We start from the raw sequence: 15,060 nt of genomic DNA on the forward strand, positions 1-15,060 counted from the left end.
GGGCAGTCCAGATGTTTGTGGAATGCACTTGGTTGCTGCGTCAGTAAGAAAAGCCGTGAGGTACTGCACAGCTTCATCTATGCCTAACCCGCATATCTCAGTCCAATTTAGGTGAGTAAGCTTTTGAAATCATTCCCAGTTGGCTTTGTTTACCAGCCATTTGGGAACATGTGGAGGACATTCATTTATTATTGGTGTACTCAAAACTAAAGGGAAATGGTCACTTCCGTATGGATTATTTATGACTTTCCACTGAAGTAATGGTACAAGTGAAGGAGATGCGATACTGAGGTCTATGGAAGAGTAAGTTTTGTTGGCAAGGTTATAGTATGTTGCCTCTTTCCTATTCAACAGACAAGCACCCGATGAAATGAGGAATTGTTCAATGAGACGACCTCGGGCATCACAGCGAGAGTCACCACACAGACCATTATGTGCGTTCAGGTCCCCAAGGACCAGATAAGGTTCAGGTAGTTCGTCGATTAAAGACTGGAATTGAAGTTTTTCGAGACGGTGGTGCGGTGGTATGTACAAAGAGCAAACAGTGACAAGTTTGTTTAGAATAACTGCTCGGACAGCCACCGCCTCGAGGGAAGTTTGAAGGGGTAATTGTGTGCATGCTATACCTTGACTTACTATTACCGCTACACCACCGGATGGTAGCATGGCATCATCTCTATCCTTTGGGAAGGTTATGTAGTTACGTAAAAAGTTTGTGTTAGTTCGTTTTAAGTGTGTCTCCTGTACACACAGCACTCTTGGATTGTGTTCATGGAGGAGTTCTTGTAAGTCATCGAGGTTTCGAAGAAGGCCTCGGATGTTCCACTGTAATATTTCTGTCTGCATATTTAAACAAGAGAGATACTGCTGTGTGTACAGAGAGTATCCTGTGTTGGAGTGAGCTCGTTAATTCAGGTGGCAGGACGGTCATCCGGCCCCGTTATTGGTTTTTTATTTTTCTTAACGCGCTCCAAGGAGGCGCGCCGCTCTTTTGGTACCAAGGGTACCGTTGTATCCATTGCCTCCCCAGAGGCACTGGTTGCCCGCACATGCGAGCTGGTGGTTCGGATTTTAGGCCTCGCCTGGTGAGGGGAGGCCTTGAGACCAGAGGACCCTGGAGTCTCCGGCCTCAATTCGCTAGGCGGCGGAGTAGACTGAACTACTGCCGCCTTGGGGGCAGGTGCCACAACCGTCGGCTCGCTCTGCGCTGGCCGAAGGAGTGACGAGGGCTGGTGCGGCGTTGCCCCCTGACGCGCCGCATCAGGATATGTAGCGCCATAAAATGGCGACACTCTTCGTCTTGCTTCCTTGAATGTGATGTTTTCTTTAATTTTCAATGTGATAATTTCTTTTTCTTTTTTCCAAAATGAGCAAGACCGTGAGTATGCGGCATGATTTCCACCACAGTTCACACAGTGTGATGGTTCTTCGCAATTGCCAGAGTTATGGCCTGACACTGCACATTGTGCACAATTTTGGTGACCACGACAGCTTTGTGAGCCGTGGCCATACTTCTGGCATTTGAAACAACGACGTGGGTTAGGTATGTATGGTCTGATCGACGTCTTTGTGTACCCTGTTTGAATACTTTCTGGCAGATTACTGGAAGCGAACGTGAGTATCAGGTGTTTCGTTGGTGTTACCTTGTTGTCTCTTCTAATGGTGATCCTTTGTACATTGGTCACATTCTGACTCTTCCACCCCTCCAGAAGTTCCTCTTCAGTCAAGCCGAGCAAATCAGCATCAGAAACTACTCCACGGGTTGTGTTCATCGATCTGTGTGGCGTTACAGTGATGGGAGTGTCACCAAAAGTTGATAGACTCTGTAGCTTTTCAAACTGTTCTTTTTCTCGAACTTCAAGGAGGAGGTCTCCGCTGGCCATTTTGGTAACTTTGTACCGGCTCCAAGAGTTTCTGTGAGACATCTGGCTACTACAAAGCGTGATACGGTTCTAGCTTGCTTGCTGCTTATCTCACTATGTATAACATGAAAATGAGGGAAGTTTTCACTTGATCGGTTGAAAAAGCCTAAGTCTTCGGTGCGTACACGCTTTAAGGCGGTACGATCATTTAATAAGGGAAATGCTCTATGCATGCCAGTTTAATTTTCTTCAGAAGCGTTGGCGGCCACCCACCACGGAGCCCAACGAGGGGACGCTACAAGTTTGTGGATGCTAAAACCTGCAGACGCCAGCCGTACAACGCAACTATAACCCAATGCGCCTAGACCAAGGTTGGCTATTTGCACAGGGTTAACCCTAGCCGCCAGGAAGTTTGGAAGCAAACGGAAGAGAGTAGAAGACAGGACAGATAAATAGTAAGAGATAAAGACGAAGATGTAGGGAGAGGGAGATAGGAAAAGGCAACTGCCGATTTCCCCTGGGTGGGTCAGCCCAGGGGTGCCGTCTACGTGAAGCCGGGGCCAAAGGGGTGTGTTGCCTCTGCCGGGGGGCCTTAAAGGTGCAATCACCCAGCGTCGGCTCAATTCCCAGGATCCCCTTTTCCCCGGACACGACAAAGCCACGCACGGCTAGGCGTGGGAGGGAGTCAAAACTCCCCCGTTAGCTCGGGTCCGTGGTGTCGCTACACACCAAACGCCTCCAAGGCGCAGGCGCCCCTGCGGGGGCCAGCCAGGCCAAATGTCGGGACATGAACAAGCGGGTGAATAACCGGACAGGATCGGTTGAGCGTCATGACCCGCTAGCAGTGTCGGAAGTGACAACGATGGCTGAGACGCCACCTCAGATACCGTCGTTGGGAGGGGCTCGCCAGAACAAAACGAGCAACAACAATAAGAAGAGATTGAGAGAGCACCGCAAAAAAGGGCGCAAGCGCCGCTCGAAATGCACCGGATAGTTGTCCAAGTTGATTTGGAATGTGTTTGACAGTGCTATATGTTAAGATAATGTGATTGTTTTCCTGTACCACAACTGTATGTCGTGTGAGTCAAAATGTTTGTTACGCTGATGTGATGTATAGTAATAATGTGAGTATAGTAATTGTTGTAATGAGAGAAATTTGTACATTTTTATTGTCGGGAATATGTGATGGAATACTCATGCACCTGTGGTTATATTTCATGTGTTCTGAGATTGAATTGCAATGTACATTTGTATTGAGTGATCTACTGTGAATGTGACGTGCCATGAGCAACGGACTATGTTACGGTCTTTAAGTGTGTGGTGACTGTTCGCGCTCGTTTGTGTGGTTTTGAATATTATGAGATAACATTATTAAAGTGGGGGGCAGTGTCACAAAACGAGCACTCAAAAAGGGCGCGCCGACAAATTCTCGCGACGAAGCGCCAGAGTGACGCCGTGAGGTCAACCATAAAAAAAGAAAACAAACATTCAACGACTCCCCAGGCGCGCGCCTCTCCTCTCGAAAGCGTAGGTTCGCCGATGAACCTCCTCACCCCACATCGACGGCCGAGCAAGCTCTGGAAATTTCTAGATGGAAAGGGGCGTGGTGATGCCGGGTTGAGTCATCCGTCGCGGACGGTCTTCGAACCGTTTCGCCCTCTCCCCAGCCTTCGCTGCGCATCGCGCCGACGAAATGATGAGAACTTTCTGGAATCTCGCGCGGAAGGTATTTAATCGAGCAACCGAGACGAGAGATCAGGAGAAGACGGAAGTTAGCGCCAGAGCGCGTAGGGATTCCGCCGTGTAGTCGGCGAAGGTTTTGTCCGTAGTGACAAAGCAGGAAAAGACGATGATTTCCACCTGAGGTGTGACGACTCGAGCTACAGGCAAGAGTGTGTGTGTTTACCGCGATCGAGCGAAGACGCGTGGCAGCAGCTGCGTGTGTGAAGCCGACAGGTTTCCGGCGAAGAAGTGGAAGCTTGAAGAGTGGCCAATTGAAGACGCGAGGTTTCCTGGAAGAGAAACTTCGGCGAGGTTTCCTGGAAGAGAAACTTCGGGGGCAGTGGAACGACAACAACGCTGGACTTTGAGTGAGTGATTCTCGGAAGAGTATCATCCAGACTTTTGTTCCAAGAACTTTGGACTGAATAGGTGTTCTATCTCTTTAGTCTTTAAGTTTCTTGGTTGTTCAATGCATGCGACAGCATTGTAGTGTGTATTGTTGTCTGTGTCCGTTGTTTCGAGTATGGCTGATTGTACTGTGTAGTACGTTGTCTGATTGGTGACATATTGTACTCAACTATTGTGGAGTGTGCATACTTGTGTATTGTTTTCGATCTGCCATTATTGAGAATATAATTCTGTTTTGTTTATCAACTCTCGGCTCTGACTTGTTCTTTGGGCCACAGCCGGCGTCCGCTGGCGCGCCAAAAAGGACCACTTCTAAATTGTCAACGATTTCGTGGTGCAGTTCGGGGGGCCGATACTTCGGCCCTTGGAATTAGCCCGGCGATCGCCTCCCTAATTAACGAGACCTGTGACAACGGCGCAGGCAACACTTGTAATTATGACATGGGCGTTCCTATTTCAGCTCGCGAAAGAACTCTATATACCTGAAATTTTCGCCCGCCCCCACTTTGGCATCTCTCAAAGTGTTTTTGAGATATAACACCTCAAAATGTTAATGCATATACAGGTCTATTACACCCCTGAAGACTATGTATGACGCTACCACTCATGTGAGTGGCGATTATCTGCAAAAGCTAGTTCTTTTTTCATTACGCCAAGTAGTAAAACAAGGTGATCAGCTATCTATGTGTTTGCACTGCTCCGGATAATTCTAAGGGAAGCTGTGCGCGCAATATCGGGCAGCATTGGGCGCACTGCGTCAATGCGCATTACTTGTGATCTGGGCTGTAGACATTTCTTGAATATATTATGGTCGGTGCACACACTCGAATGTCACACGAAGCAATACGAAAGCGGTTGCATGATGCGCTTCACGAACAAACTGCTCTCTTGAATAGCCAGTCGAAATGTACGATTTTTTACTGCGCAGTTATTGGTGAAACTGATAATCGTGTGGAGTATTGTGGTAGGTTCTTTTAGGAAACTCGACAGCAAAGCAAGCGCCACTGGGCCAAATTTTACATGAAATATAGCAGAGTTGACACATCTCCAGGTGCCTATTATCGTCTGATGTCATCCTCTTCGCACAGGGCAAAAACGGCTGCTTTAACGGACGAGCGCATCCGGTTGGTCAACGAATTCGTTGCTGGCATGCGTGTCATCAAGATGTACACATGGGAGACGCCTTTCGCCCTGCTGGTGAACAACATGCGCCGGTGAGTACATTTTCTAGTGACCATCAAAAGACATCTTATTAGGAAATGTCAGCAGAACCTACCACAGGTAAGTATACAATTCTTGTAACCAAGACTTCATCAAATAGTGACCACCAATAGCCAACTGAAACTTCCTCTAAAACATCAAATGGGCGCTGAAGGAACGTTCAATAATAGTGCGTTACACAATCTTGAATCGCTCGATCAATACCTGTTGCCAACGCTTCACCGAGTATTTGTCATTGTAGCGTTGTTGGTCTATCAGACCAAGCGGGGAGAAAACCGTAAACAGTGCTTGTGCCGAGCTGACAAGCGGATTTATCTTCCCCAAGGCTAAAACATAGGTGATTTCTTTAGCGCTAGCGTGTCTGCGCTTCTTGCTCTCTCCTACATCCTACCAAAGAAAGGTTAATATTGGATATGGAGGTGTGAGAGAGCGGAGGGGGGGAGGGTTGCTGTGAAGATTGTATCAGTGAAAAATGAACCGGTTTGCCGTGAAAGAAGTTGTTATAAGGGGGAAAAAGGAAAAACTGAGCCCCGTAACTGTCTGCATCAGGGTGCGACATCTCAACAGTAGGTCACAAGGAATGGGAGTGAGGAGGAATTAAAATAATTGATATGTGGGGTTTTAACGTCCCAAAACCACCATATGTATATGAGAGACGCCGTAGTGGAGGGCTCCGGGAATTTTGACCACCTGGGGTTCTTTAACTTCACCCAAATCTGAGCACACGGGCCTACAACATTTCCACCTCCATCGGAAATGCAGCCGCCACAGCCGGGATTCGATCCCGCGACCTGCGGGTCAGAGGCCGAGTACCTTAGCCACTAGACCACCGCGGCGGGGCTAGGAGGAATTAAAAGAATACAATATATATATATATATATATATATATATATATATATATATATATATATATATATATATATATATATATATTGCCACCTGCTTCTAGTAGTGGGTCGTATGCCAAGGTGAAGGCACACACCACGAAGAAGAAAGAAGTGCGCGTGAACCCCCGCTCTAGAAGACAAGCCCAACCGACGCGCTTGGTTAGAGCCCTGTTGCTCGGACATCAATAGACCTTGTCGACATCCCCTGGAGCGACGTGACAATTGGTGGAGGTGCTGGGTAGCCCCTCACGGATGTTTCAGACCCCTCCTGGAAGCAGCACCACAAGCCCAGTGCGAGTCCAAACTCCCGTTCATCGGACAAGCCGCAGGATCAGGGGATTGCCACCCGAAGCTGACCCCACAGTTCACACCAGTATGATGAGCACGTCCGTTCAAACCACTTTAACAGGAACGGGAAACCCCCCGGTGACTCGGTACACCCTCGAAAGTCCACAGGTTCCGACACCGTTTCATGGCACCGAGCTCGAAGACGTCGAGGACTGGTTGGTCGACTTCGAACGCGTGGCTGCTTTGAACGACTGGAACGACGCGGCGAAACTACGGCGTGTGTACTTCTATTTGGAGGATGGAGCACGTACCTGGTACATAAATCACGAGGAACAGATGACATCGTGGCCCGAATTCCGCCGCCGGCTGTTGGACACTTACAGAAGTGCTGATCGCCACGAACGAGCGGAGCGAGCGATCCAGGCCCGCATCCAGATGCCCAACGAAACTGTCATGACATATGTGGAAGATATGACGCGCCTGTTCCGACGGGCTGATCCAGGTATGACAGAGGAAAAGAAGTTGCGTCACCTGATGCGGGGAGTTAAGGAGCAGCTTTTCGCTGGCCTTGTACGGAGCCCTCCGAGCACGGTCGCCGAGTTTTTGTCTGAAGCCGTCACGATGGAAAAGATGCTTCAGCATCGATCCACCCTGTATGACCGGCAAGTGAGCACGTCCACTGCTCAAGTTCCCACGACTTTTGGGAACAACACCGAGTGTCTGCGCGACCTCATCCGCTCTATAGTACGTGAGGAGCTGCAAAAGGCTGCCACACCACCACTACCTACGGTGAGTTCTATTGCAAGTATCGTCAAGGACGAGCTGCATCATGCCCTGCGTGACCCTGTGAGTGTGGATAACGCCGCACCGGCCCCGGCTGACTACCACCGTGCGACTTATGCGGAAGCCTTGAAGCGCCCAGCTTCCTCTTCCCCGCTGTTTGTTCAGGCACCTCCTACAGTTTCACTTCAGTCGGCGCAGCCTCTACGGTACTACGAGAACACACGCGCGCCCCCACCCCTCGTTTACGCCAACCCTGTGCATCTTGCGGAACAACCAGCGCACTACCTTGACGACAGACGTGCTTCGCCTCGGAAATCTGATGTTTGGCGCACTCCTGATCGCCGGCCTTTGTGCTTCAACTGCGGTGAAGCGGACCATTTGTACCGCCAGTGTCCATACCGGCGCCTCGGGCTGCGCGGCTTTTCAGTATATTCAGCGCCTCCTCGGTATGGCCAGCGACCCCGGGACATTGAGGACTACCTGGCTCAACAGCGCATGCCACCGCCTTCTGGACGGCAGCCGCGCTCACCGTCGCCGAGGCGCTTTTCATCTTCGCCACAGCGCCATGCTGGCGCACGGTCCCCCAGTCCCCGCCGGGAAAACTAACGCAAGCGACCCTTGGAGGCGAGGTCGCTGGCAGTCGACGTGCTGAAGACCTCCGATCGACGCTAACAGTAAAGGGTGTGGATTCGACTGAGCGATATGTGCGGCTTTCTCTGGATATACCGGTGCTGATAGACGGCTATGCAGTAGGTGCTTTAGTTGATACCGGGGCTGACTATTCTATACTAAGCGGGAAAATGACCAGACTACTAAAGAAGGTAATCACACCCTGGCATGGCTCTGTGATTCGAACGGCTGGTGGCCACACCGTCTCTCCGCTTGGAACCTGCACGAGCAGAGTTCGGGTCTGCGGTTATACTTTTGTAGCAAGTTTCCTTGTGCTCCGTGAATGTTCACGCGACGTTATTCTTGGTGTTGACTTCCTGCAGGAGTATGGAGCTGTCATTGACCTTCAAGAGAATCGCATCACCTTCTCAGCCGACCGAGCAATCGACAAGCAGGACGACCAACAACGTGCCGACATTCTTCGTGTTTCTGCTGAAAGTATAACGCTTCCTCCAAGAGCTAGTGTTATTGTCGACGTCACATGCTGTGGATTGCGAAATGGTGAAGCGATTGCAGAAAGTAATTTTGAACACTTGCTGTCTCAAGGTGTTTGTGTGGCTAGGAGTATCATACAGCTACGTGATGGCCGATCTCAACTGCTCGTTACAAATTTCAGCAACGAACACCGACACCTTTTTTGTGGCACTTCGTTAGCGTTTGCAGATGAATTAAGTACCGTTCCCATCTGCTTCTCGTCGGACGCAGTGGAGGCCGCCGATACGTCTCTAAACAATATCGACATTAATTCTAACCTCACACCAGAGAACCAGACAGCACTGCGAAAACTCTTGCTTGAATTCAAGTCATGCTTCGCTGCTTCCTCTAAGGTGCGCCAGACTTCGATCACTAGGCACAGAATCATCACTTACGACGACGCTCGCCCAGTACACCAACAGCCTTACCGTGTGTCAGCGAAGGAACGAGAAGCCATTCGTACTCAAGTTCGAGAAATGCTTGACGACGGCATCATAGAGCCTTCCAACAGTGCGTGGTCCTCTCCGGTCGTCCTAGTCAAGAAGAAAGACGGAACGCTACGTTTTTGCGTCGATTACCGGAAGCTGAACAGCGTGACTAAAAAGGACGTGTACCCGCTGCCACGCATTGACGACTCGTTAGACAGATTACGCCGCGCCCACTATTTTTCCTCTTTGGATTTAAAAAGCGGGTACTGGCAGATCGAGGTTGACGAGCGAGATCGCGAGAAAACGGCCTTTGTTACCCCTGATGGCCTGTATGAATTTCGAGTCCTTCCTTTTGGTTTGTGCTCAGCACCCGCAACCTTCCAGCGAATGATGGATACTGTGCTTACTGGTCTGAAGTGGCAAACTTGTCTCGTATACCTTGATGATGTTGTCGTTTTTTCTGAAACCTTCCAGCAACATCTTCATCGCCTCAAGAGTGTGCTACAGGCTATTCAATCAGCAGATCTTACACTCAAACCGCAGAAGTGTCACTTTGGTTATGAAGAGCTCAAATTCCTTGGCCATGTAGTCAACGCGAAAGGAGTTCGACCCGACCCCGACAAACTTGCCGCTGTAGCCGCGTTTCCGCATCCTACAGACAAAAAGGCTGTTCGACGCTTTCTGGGCTTGTGCGCCTACTATCGACGATTTATTAGAGGGTTTTCGAAGATAGCGGAACCCTTGACTCGCCTTACACGCGACGACACACCCTTTGTATGGGCTACCGAACAACAGGCTGCTTTTGCCGAGCTACGACAGCGGATGCAGTCAGCCCCTGTTCTTGCGCATTTTGACGATGATGCTGACACAGAGGTGCGCACTGACGCCAGTAACATCGGCCTCGGCGCAGTGCTCGTCCAGCATCAACACGGCAAAGAACGAGTCATTGCCTATGCCAGCCGCTCACTGTCCCGTACCGAGGTGAATTACACGACCACAGAAAAAGAGTGTCTCGCAGTAGTGTGGGCGATCACCAAGTTTCGCCCGTACCTCTATGGTCGTCCATTTAAAGTGGTGACGGACCACCATGCCCTCTGCTGGTTGGTAAACATTCGTGATCCCTCTGGACGACTGGCCCGATGGAGTTTGCGTCTAACATTTGATTATTGGTGCCCTTTTTCATTGTTTAACCTACTTTGTTTTGGTTTTTTTTCAATAACTTTACAGCATCGGGACGATGCTCTTTCTTTTTTTTGTTGAGGAGGAATATTGCCACCTGCTTCTAGTAGTGGGTCGTATGCCAAGGTGAAGGCACACACCACGAAGAAGAAAGAAGTGCGCGTGAACCCCCGCTCTAGAAGACAAGCCCAACCGACGCGCTTGGTTAGAGCCCTGTTGCTCGGACATCAATAGACCTTGTCGACATCCCCTGGAGCGACGTGACAATATATATATATATTACACAGACGGCTGTGTAAGGAGGCCTATCAAATTGTGTGCATTGGCATTACATGAACCTGACCATCATTCGAGACACAAGCCGAAGCGTACTACTTGGCGGATGAGTGCGGGAGCAGTAGCTTCACCCGCGTATTCTTCGCTTTATTGCCACAGAAATTTGTCCCCGAGTGTAGGAGTGATTTCTGCGACAATATTGTCTTGTTCTGTCTTAGATAACGTTGAGCATGAAGTCTACACAAGAACTAAGTTATAAAGAGCTGTCGTGAACTTACTTACAGCGCAACACCAGAAAAAATACAGTACAGGGAAGGAGCACAAGAGCAAAGAAAAAGATGGCGCTGACTCACAACTGTTGTTTATTGGAAAAAACGCGGTGAAAAGTATATATAAAGGTACTGGATGCCTACATCACAACATGCACAGAATACAAGGTGCACCGAGGTAGCGTTGTCGCACTCATGGCAATACACAAGATTGGCCAAAATAATTTATTTCTTTTTCATGCAGTGTGACGGATGGTTCACTAATGCACTTGCTACCCCTAATCTTTATATGATATGCCTCAGGGATTTCTCTTGTTAGCTGGTTAGGATGCTGGAAGATGATGGTGGTTCTTTCAAAAAAGAGTGACAACCGCGTGACCTGCAATGTTCCGGCAGATGAAGTCACGCGATTCCTTGAAGAGATACCTCATGCTCCCTTAAACGAACATTCACAGATTGTTTCGTTTGTCTCACGTACTCCCTACCACACGATATTGGAGTTAAATACACAGCTTTTTTTACGCATGCGATGTACTTTTTATGATTCTTGTTTTTATGGTGGCGACAAGTTAGGATGCTTAAGGACCTACTTCGTATTGCAAGTTCGAGTTATCTAAATCACTACCCTGGTTCACGCCGGTACAGCGTACGACGTTTTCAGACACGCAAAAACACGAAATGACTCTCCAGAAAGCAACAATAAATAATGGTATCTCCTCGGCGCGTGCAGCGTCTTTTTATAAACAGCGTCTATACTCCGTTTCATACATCATGTGCAACGCTGTCAAAGCTAGCGCTCTTGTTTGCGCTGTGTACTGCCGTGACCAAAAAATGTTGCGTCGCTTGGGGTGTACGAGAATCAATAAATGCTTCTCGGGAAACTTCTAAGCATACATATTTGTGATCAGGTTAAAAAACAAACGCCTGTGTTGTCGGATAAACAATCCAAATATGCGAGTTGGTAATTTATGTTTGTCGCTTTCGTATCAGGTTTTCGCTCTCTGCGCGACCCGCGCCGCCGTTTTTTTTTACTTGTTGTGGCAGCTTTGAAAAAATGGCGTCCAGCTCAGCGTCCTCGACCACCTCTCCTGCGCGAATTTTTTCGAAGCTTCGCACATCGAAGCTGTCAAAGCACGCCAAGCAAAAATTATAAAAAAATAGCACCACGTGGATTCGAACCCATGCACTTCAAAACTACGGTGAACTCTTCGGAGCGACGCGTCAGACCACTCGACTACAAAACCTTTTTTTTTTCTTTCTTTATTGCCTGTTTACATACAACATTCACAAACATATATACATCAAACAAAGTAGAAACATGAAAAAAAAAGAGGTAAAAAGCATCATATTTAACAGGCTTTTTAAAATTCATTCATCTGTAGAAGGCTTTCTACTTGATGAAGCCATTCGGGCACCTCTTGTTGAACCTTTTGTGCTTCCACGAACGAACAGACAGATTGAAAGAAATATTGCCTCACCGGACGTGCATTAACATCAGCATGGCGCACCGCCATTCTAGATTGCCATATACCGTGCAGGCCCAGTAACATAACTAGGTCGAAAGGTATTCCTTCTTCATTTGATGCTGGTAGAAATCTGATGCCATAGGCATCGAGAGGCAGATCCTTTTTCAAAGTCCTTTGGAGAACATCCCAGAAAAAGACTGCATCCCAGCAGTCCAGGAAAACATGTTCAATTGTTTCCGGCTTTTTGCAGAGAAGGCAATCAACACCCCAAGGAACGAATAAGCCTTTTTCTTGCATCCATGTTTTCACGGGCAAAGTCCCAGTGTGCAACTTAAAGAAAAAGGATTTCGCTCCAGGTGTTACCTCCATTTTTTTACATGGCTTAAGACATTTTGGCGTGGGCCTACACGGTATAATGCTCTATATAGGGGAACAGGAAGAACTGTGTCTACTAAATCTTTGTATAACTTTTTACGCGAAACCGTACTGAGGTATTCCAATGAAAAACGCGTTTTTAGAAAGAGACATGAATCGACAACTTCTTTTAAGAAACCTCTAATACTTGCCTTCATGTGAACAGATGCTACCACAAATTCTGGCAACCGTCTTCCAAGCCTAAGCTGTATAACAGTACGTATGAATGGGTCTCGATTATTTCGGAAAAACATAAACCGATTAACTAACTGACGAAGGTACAAATGACACAGACCAAGTCCTCCAGAGCGAACCCGTCTGAATAAGTTAGTTCTACTTGTTCGCTCCCAAGAAGAACCCCACAAGAAAACAGCAAATATTCGATGAAGCTTCTGTAAATTCACACGTGAACAATGCATTACCTGAAGGACATACCAGAGCTTACTGACTAAAAATATGTTACAAAATGTCGCTCTGGCGAAAATCGATAGCTGGAAACCATTGAGTTGTTCAGCTTTTTCTTGTAGCCCCACGGCCTGACGCCGCCAGTACGGTTCACTGTCACAATAATATTCTAATGGCACACCTAGGTATCGTACCGGAGTAGTAGTCCATGAAATACCAGCCACAAATTGTGGAGTCACAGGCCATTCGCCGTGCCAGTAACCCAGGCACTTGCTCCAGTTTACCAAACTACCACTTGCATTACAATAAAGGTTCACAATTTTTATGGTTTCAGCGATACTATCATAATCTTTACAAAACACAGCTATATCATCTGCGTATGCCAGTACCCGTACTTCAGCTTCTTGTAGTTTGTACCCCACTATGTTATTGCTTTTCATGACTTTTTGGCAAAATGACTCTATATAAATTGAAAATAGGAGGAAAGACAAAGGGCAGCCTTGTCGTACAGAACGTCTGACATTAATTCGTTTCCCGAGAACTTTGTTGATGATTAGCCGAGTTTTACATCCAGTATATGCCATTCGAACTGTATATCGAATTACTTTGCCAACATTGACATTGTCTAGCAAAAGAAAAAGAATTTTGTGCGGTACTCGGTCAAATGCTTTTTCTAAATCTATCTGGATCATCGCGATGTGATCGTTTGTGGCATCGCAGCACTCCAATACACTTCGTGCCTTGTGAATGTTTGTGAATATAGTGCGCCTTTTAATCCCACATGTCTGGTGGTCGCCTACAATGTTATTAATAACTGTCTGCAGTCTCCTTGCTAGCACTTTCATCAAAATCTTGTAGTCGATATTTGAGAGACTGATTGGCCTGTACGATCTCACTTCACGTAATTTAACTGCGTCCTCAGTTTTTGGAATTAAAATAGTATGAGATAGCAGAAAAGAAGGTGGCAGAGTCTTTATGTCTAAGGCTTCGTTAAAAACCGCTGCCAGGATCGGTGCTAGTTCGTGTTTGAATTCCTTATAAAATGCGGCTGTTAAGCCATCAGGTCCTGGGGACTTTCCCAAATGGAGGGCAATGATTGCTTTTGTCACTTCCGGTTCAGAAATAGGACATTCTAGGCTGTCTTTCCTGCAGTCCTCAACCTTTGGCATTAATTTCAAAAATTCATTCTTGAATTCATCTACATTTACTTTACATTTATCAAATAAAGTGGTGTAGTACTCGTTGAAAGCATCCTCTATATATCTTTGTTCACTTGTAACGTTACCCATGTATTCAATCTGATGTATAACATTCCGCTGAGCGTTTCGTTTTTCGAGACCAAGCATCCTTTTGGTCGGTTTCTCTCCTACGGTCATTTTCTCTGCCCTTGCCCTTATTTGTGCGCCACGATACTTCTCCTCATCAATTTGTTCCAATTTAGACTTTACTGACCTTATATCATTTGTGAATAAGCCTGGTGTTTTGCTGTCCTCTGCTAGCAGTTTTTTGAGATTTAAACGTAGGGTTCTTTCTTCTTCACTCTTTCCGTGTTTTATTACACATGAGCGTTCTATAGCTATCAACTTTATGTTCTGTTTAAATTGTTCCCACTTCACTCCGTATTTTTGGTCTCCACTATATATGTTTACCAACGCCTCTCGAACACTGTCCATAAATTTTTCATCTTCCAAGAGATTAGAATTCAGCTTCCACGTGTCCCAGTTAAATACTGGTCTACGTCTATTTTTTTACCTATTACAAATGATACTAAGCAATGATCACTAAATGAAATAGGGAGGACATTGTACTCACTGATAATTGGAATTAAATCCAGTGATACGTAGGCCCTATCTAGGCGCGCATGACTGGAGCCTTGGAAATGCGTATACAGTGTTGGTCCTTTACCAATACACTCTGCAACATCCTCAAGGTCTAAGTCAGAAATCAGATTCGTTAACGCGACTGTGCTTGAGTCGTTGAAATTGGATGTACTTGTTTTATCATCAACACTGATCACACAATTAAAATCTCCCATAAGGATGACTATGCGATCGCATTCACAATAAGTACGAATTTCGTCGAATGTTACACACCGTTCATCAACTTTAAGAGGTGCATATAAACAAATCACTCGCCAATTAAGAGAAAAGAAGGTCAAATCACATACAACAAACCTTCCGGATGAGTCAGACGTGACGTTTTGAACACTGGCACCTAAACTATTCCGCACAAAGATCACACACCCTGCCGACCAACCAACTGCATGACTGACGCTGGCGGTGTAGCGTCCGGTGAAACGTTGCAGTAGG

The 15,060-nt window shown here is 47.2% G+C and overlaps 1 protein-coding gene across 6 annotated transcripts in view; it reads left to right on the forward strand.

The window, feature by feature from the left end:
- The window catches only part of LOC119178190 (ATP-binding cassette sub-family C member 4), a 2,441,444-nt gene that overhangs the window by 704,427 nt on the left and 1,721,957 nt on the right, over positions 1–15,060 (forward strand). For all 6 annotated transcript variants that reach the window (XM_075869787.1, XM_075871012.1, XM_075871549.1 and 3 more), the window contains one exon: positions 5,081–5,206. In XM_075869787.1, coding sequence (XP_075725902.1) covers positions 5,081–5,206 — 126 coding nt within the window. The remainder of the gene's footprint in view (positions 1–5,080; positions 5,207–15,060) is intronic.

The sequence above is a fragment of the Rhipicephalus microplus genome, chromosome 1 (assembly GCF_043290135.1).
Source record: "Rhipicephalus microplus isolate Deutch F79 chromosome 1, USDA_Rmic, whole genome shotgun sequence".
Classification (NCBI taxonomy): Eukaryota; Metazoa; Arthropoda; class Arachnida; order Ixodida; family Ixodidae; genus Rhipicephalus; species Rhipicephalus microplus.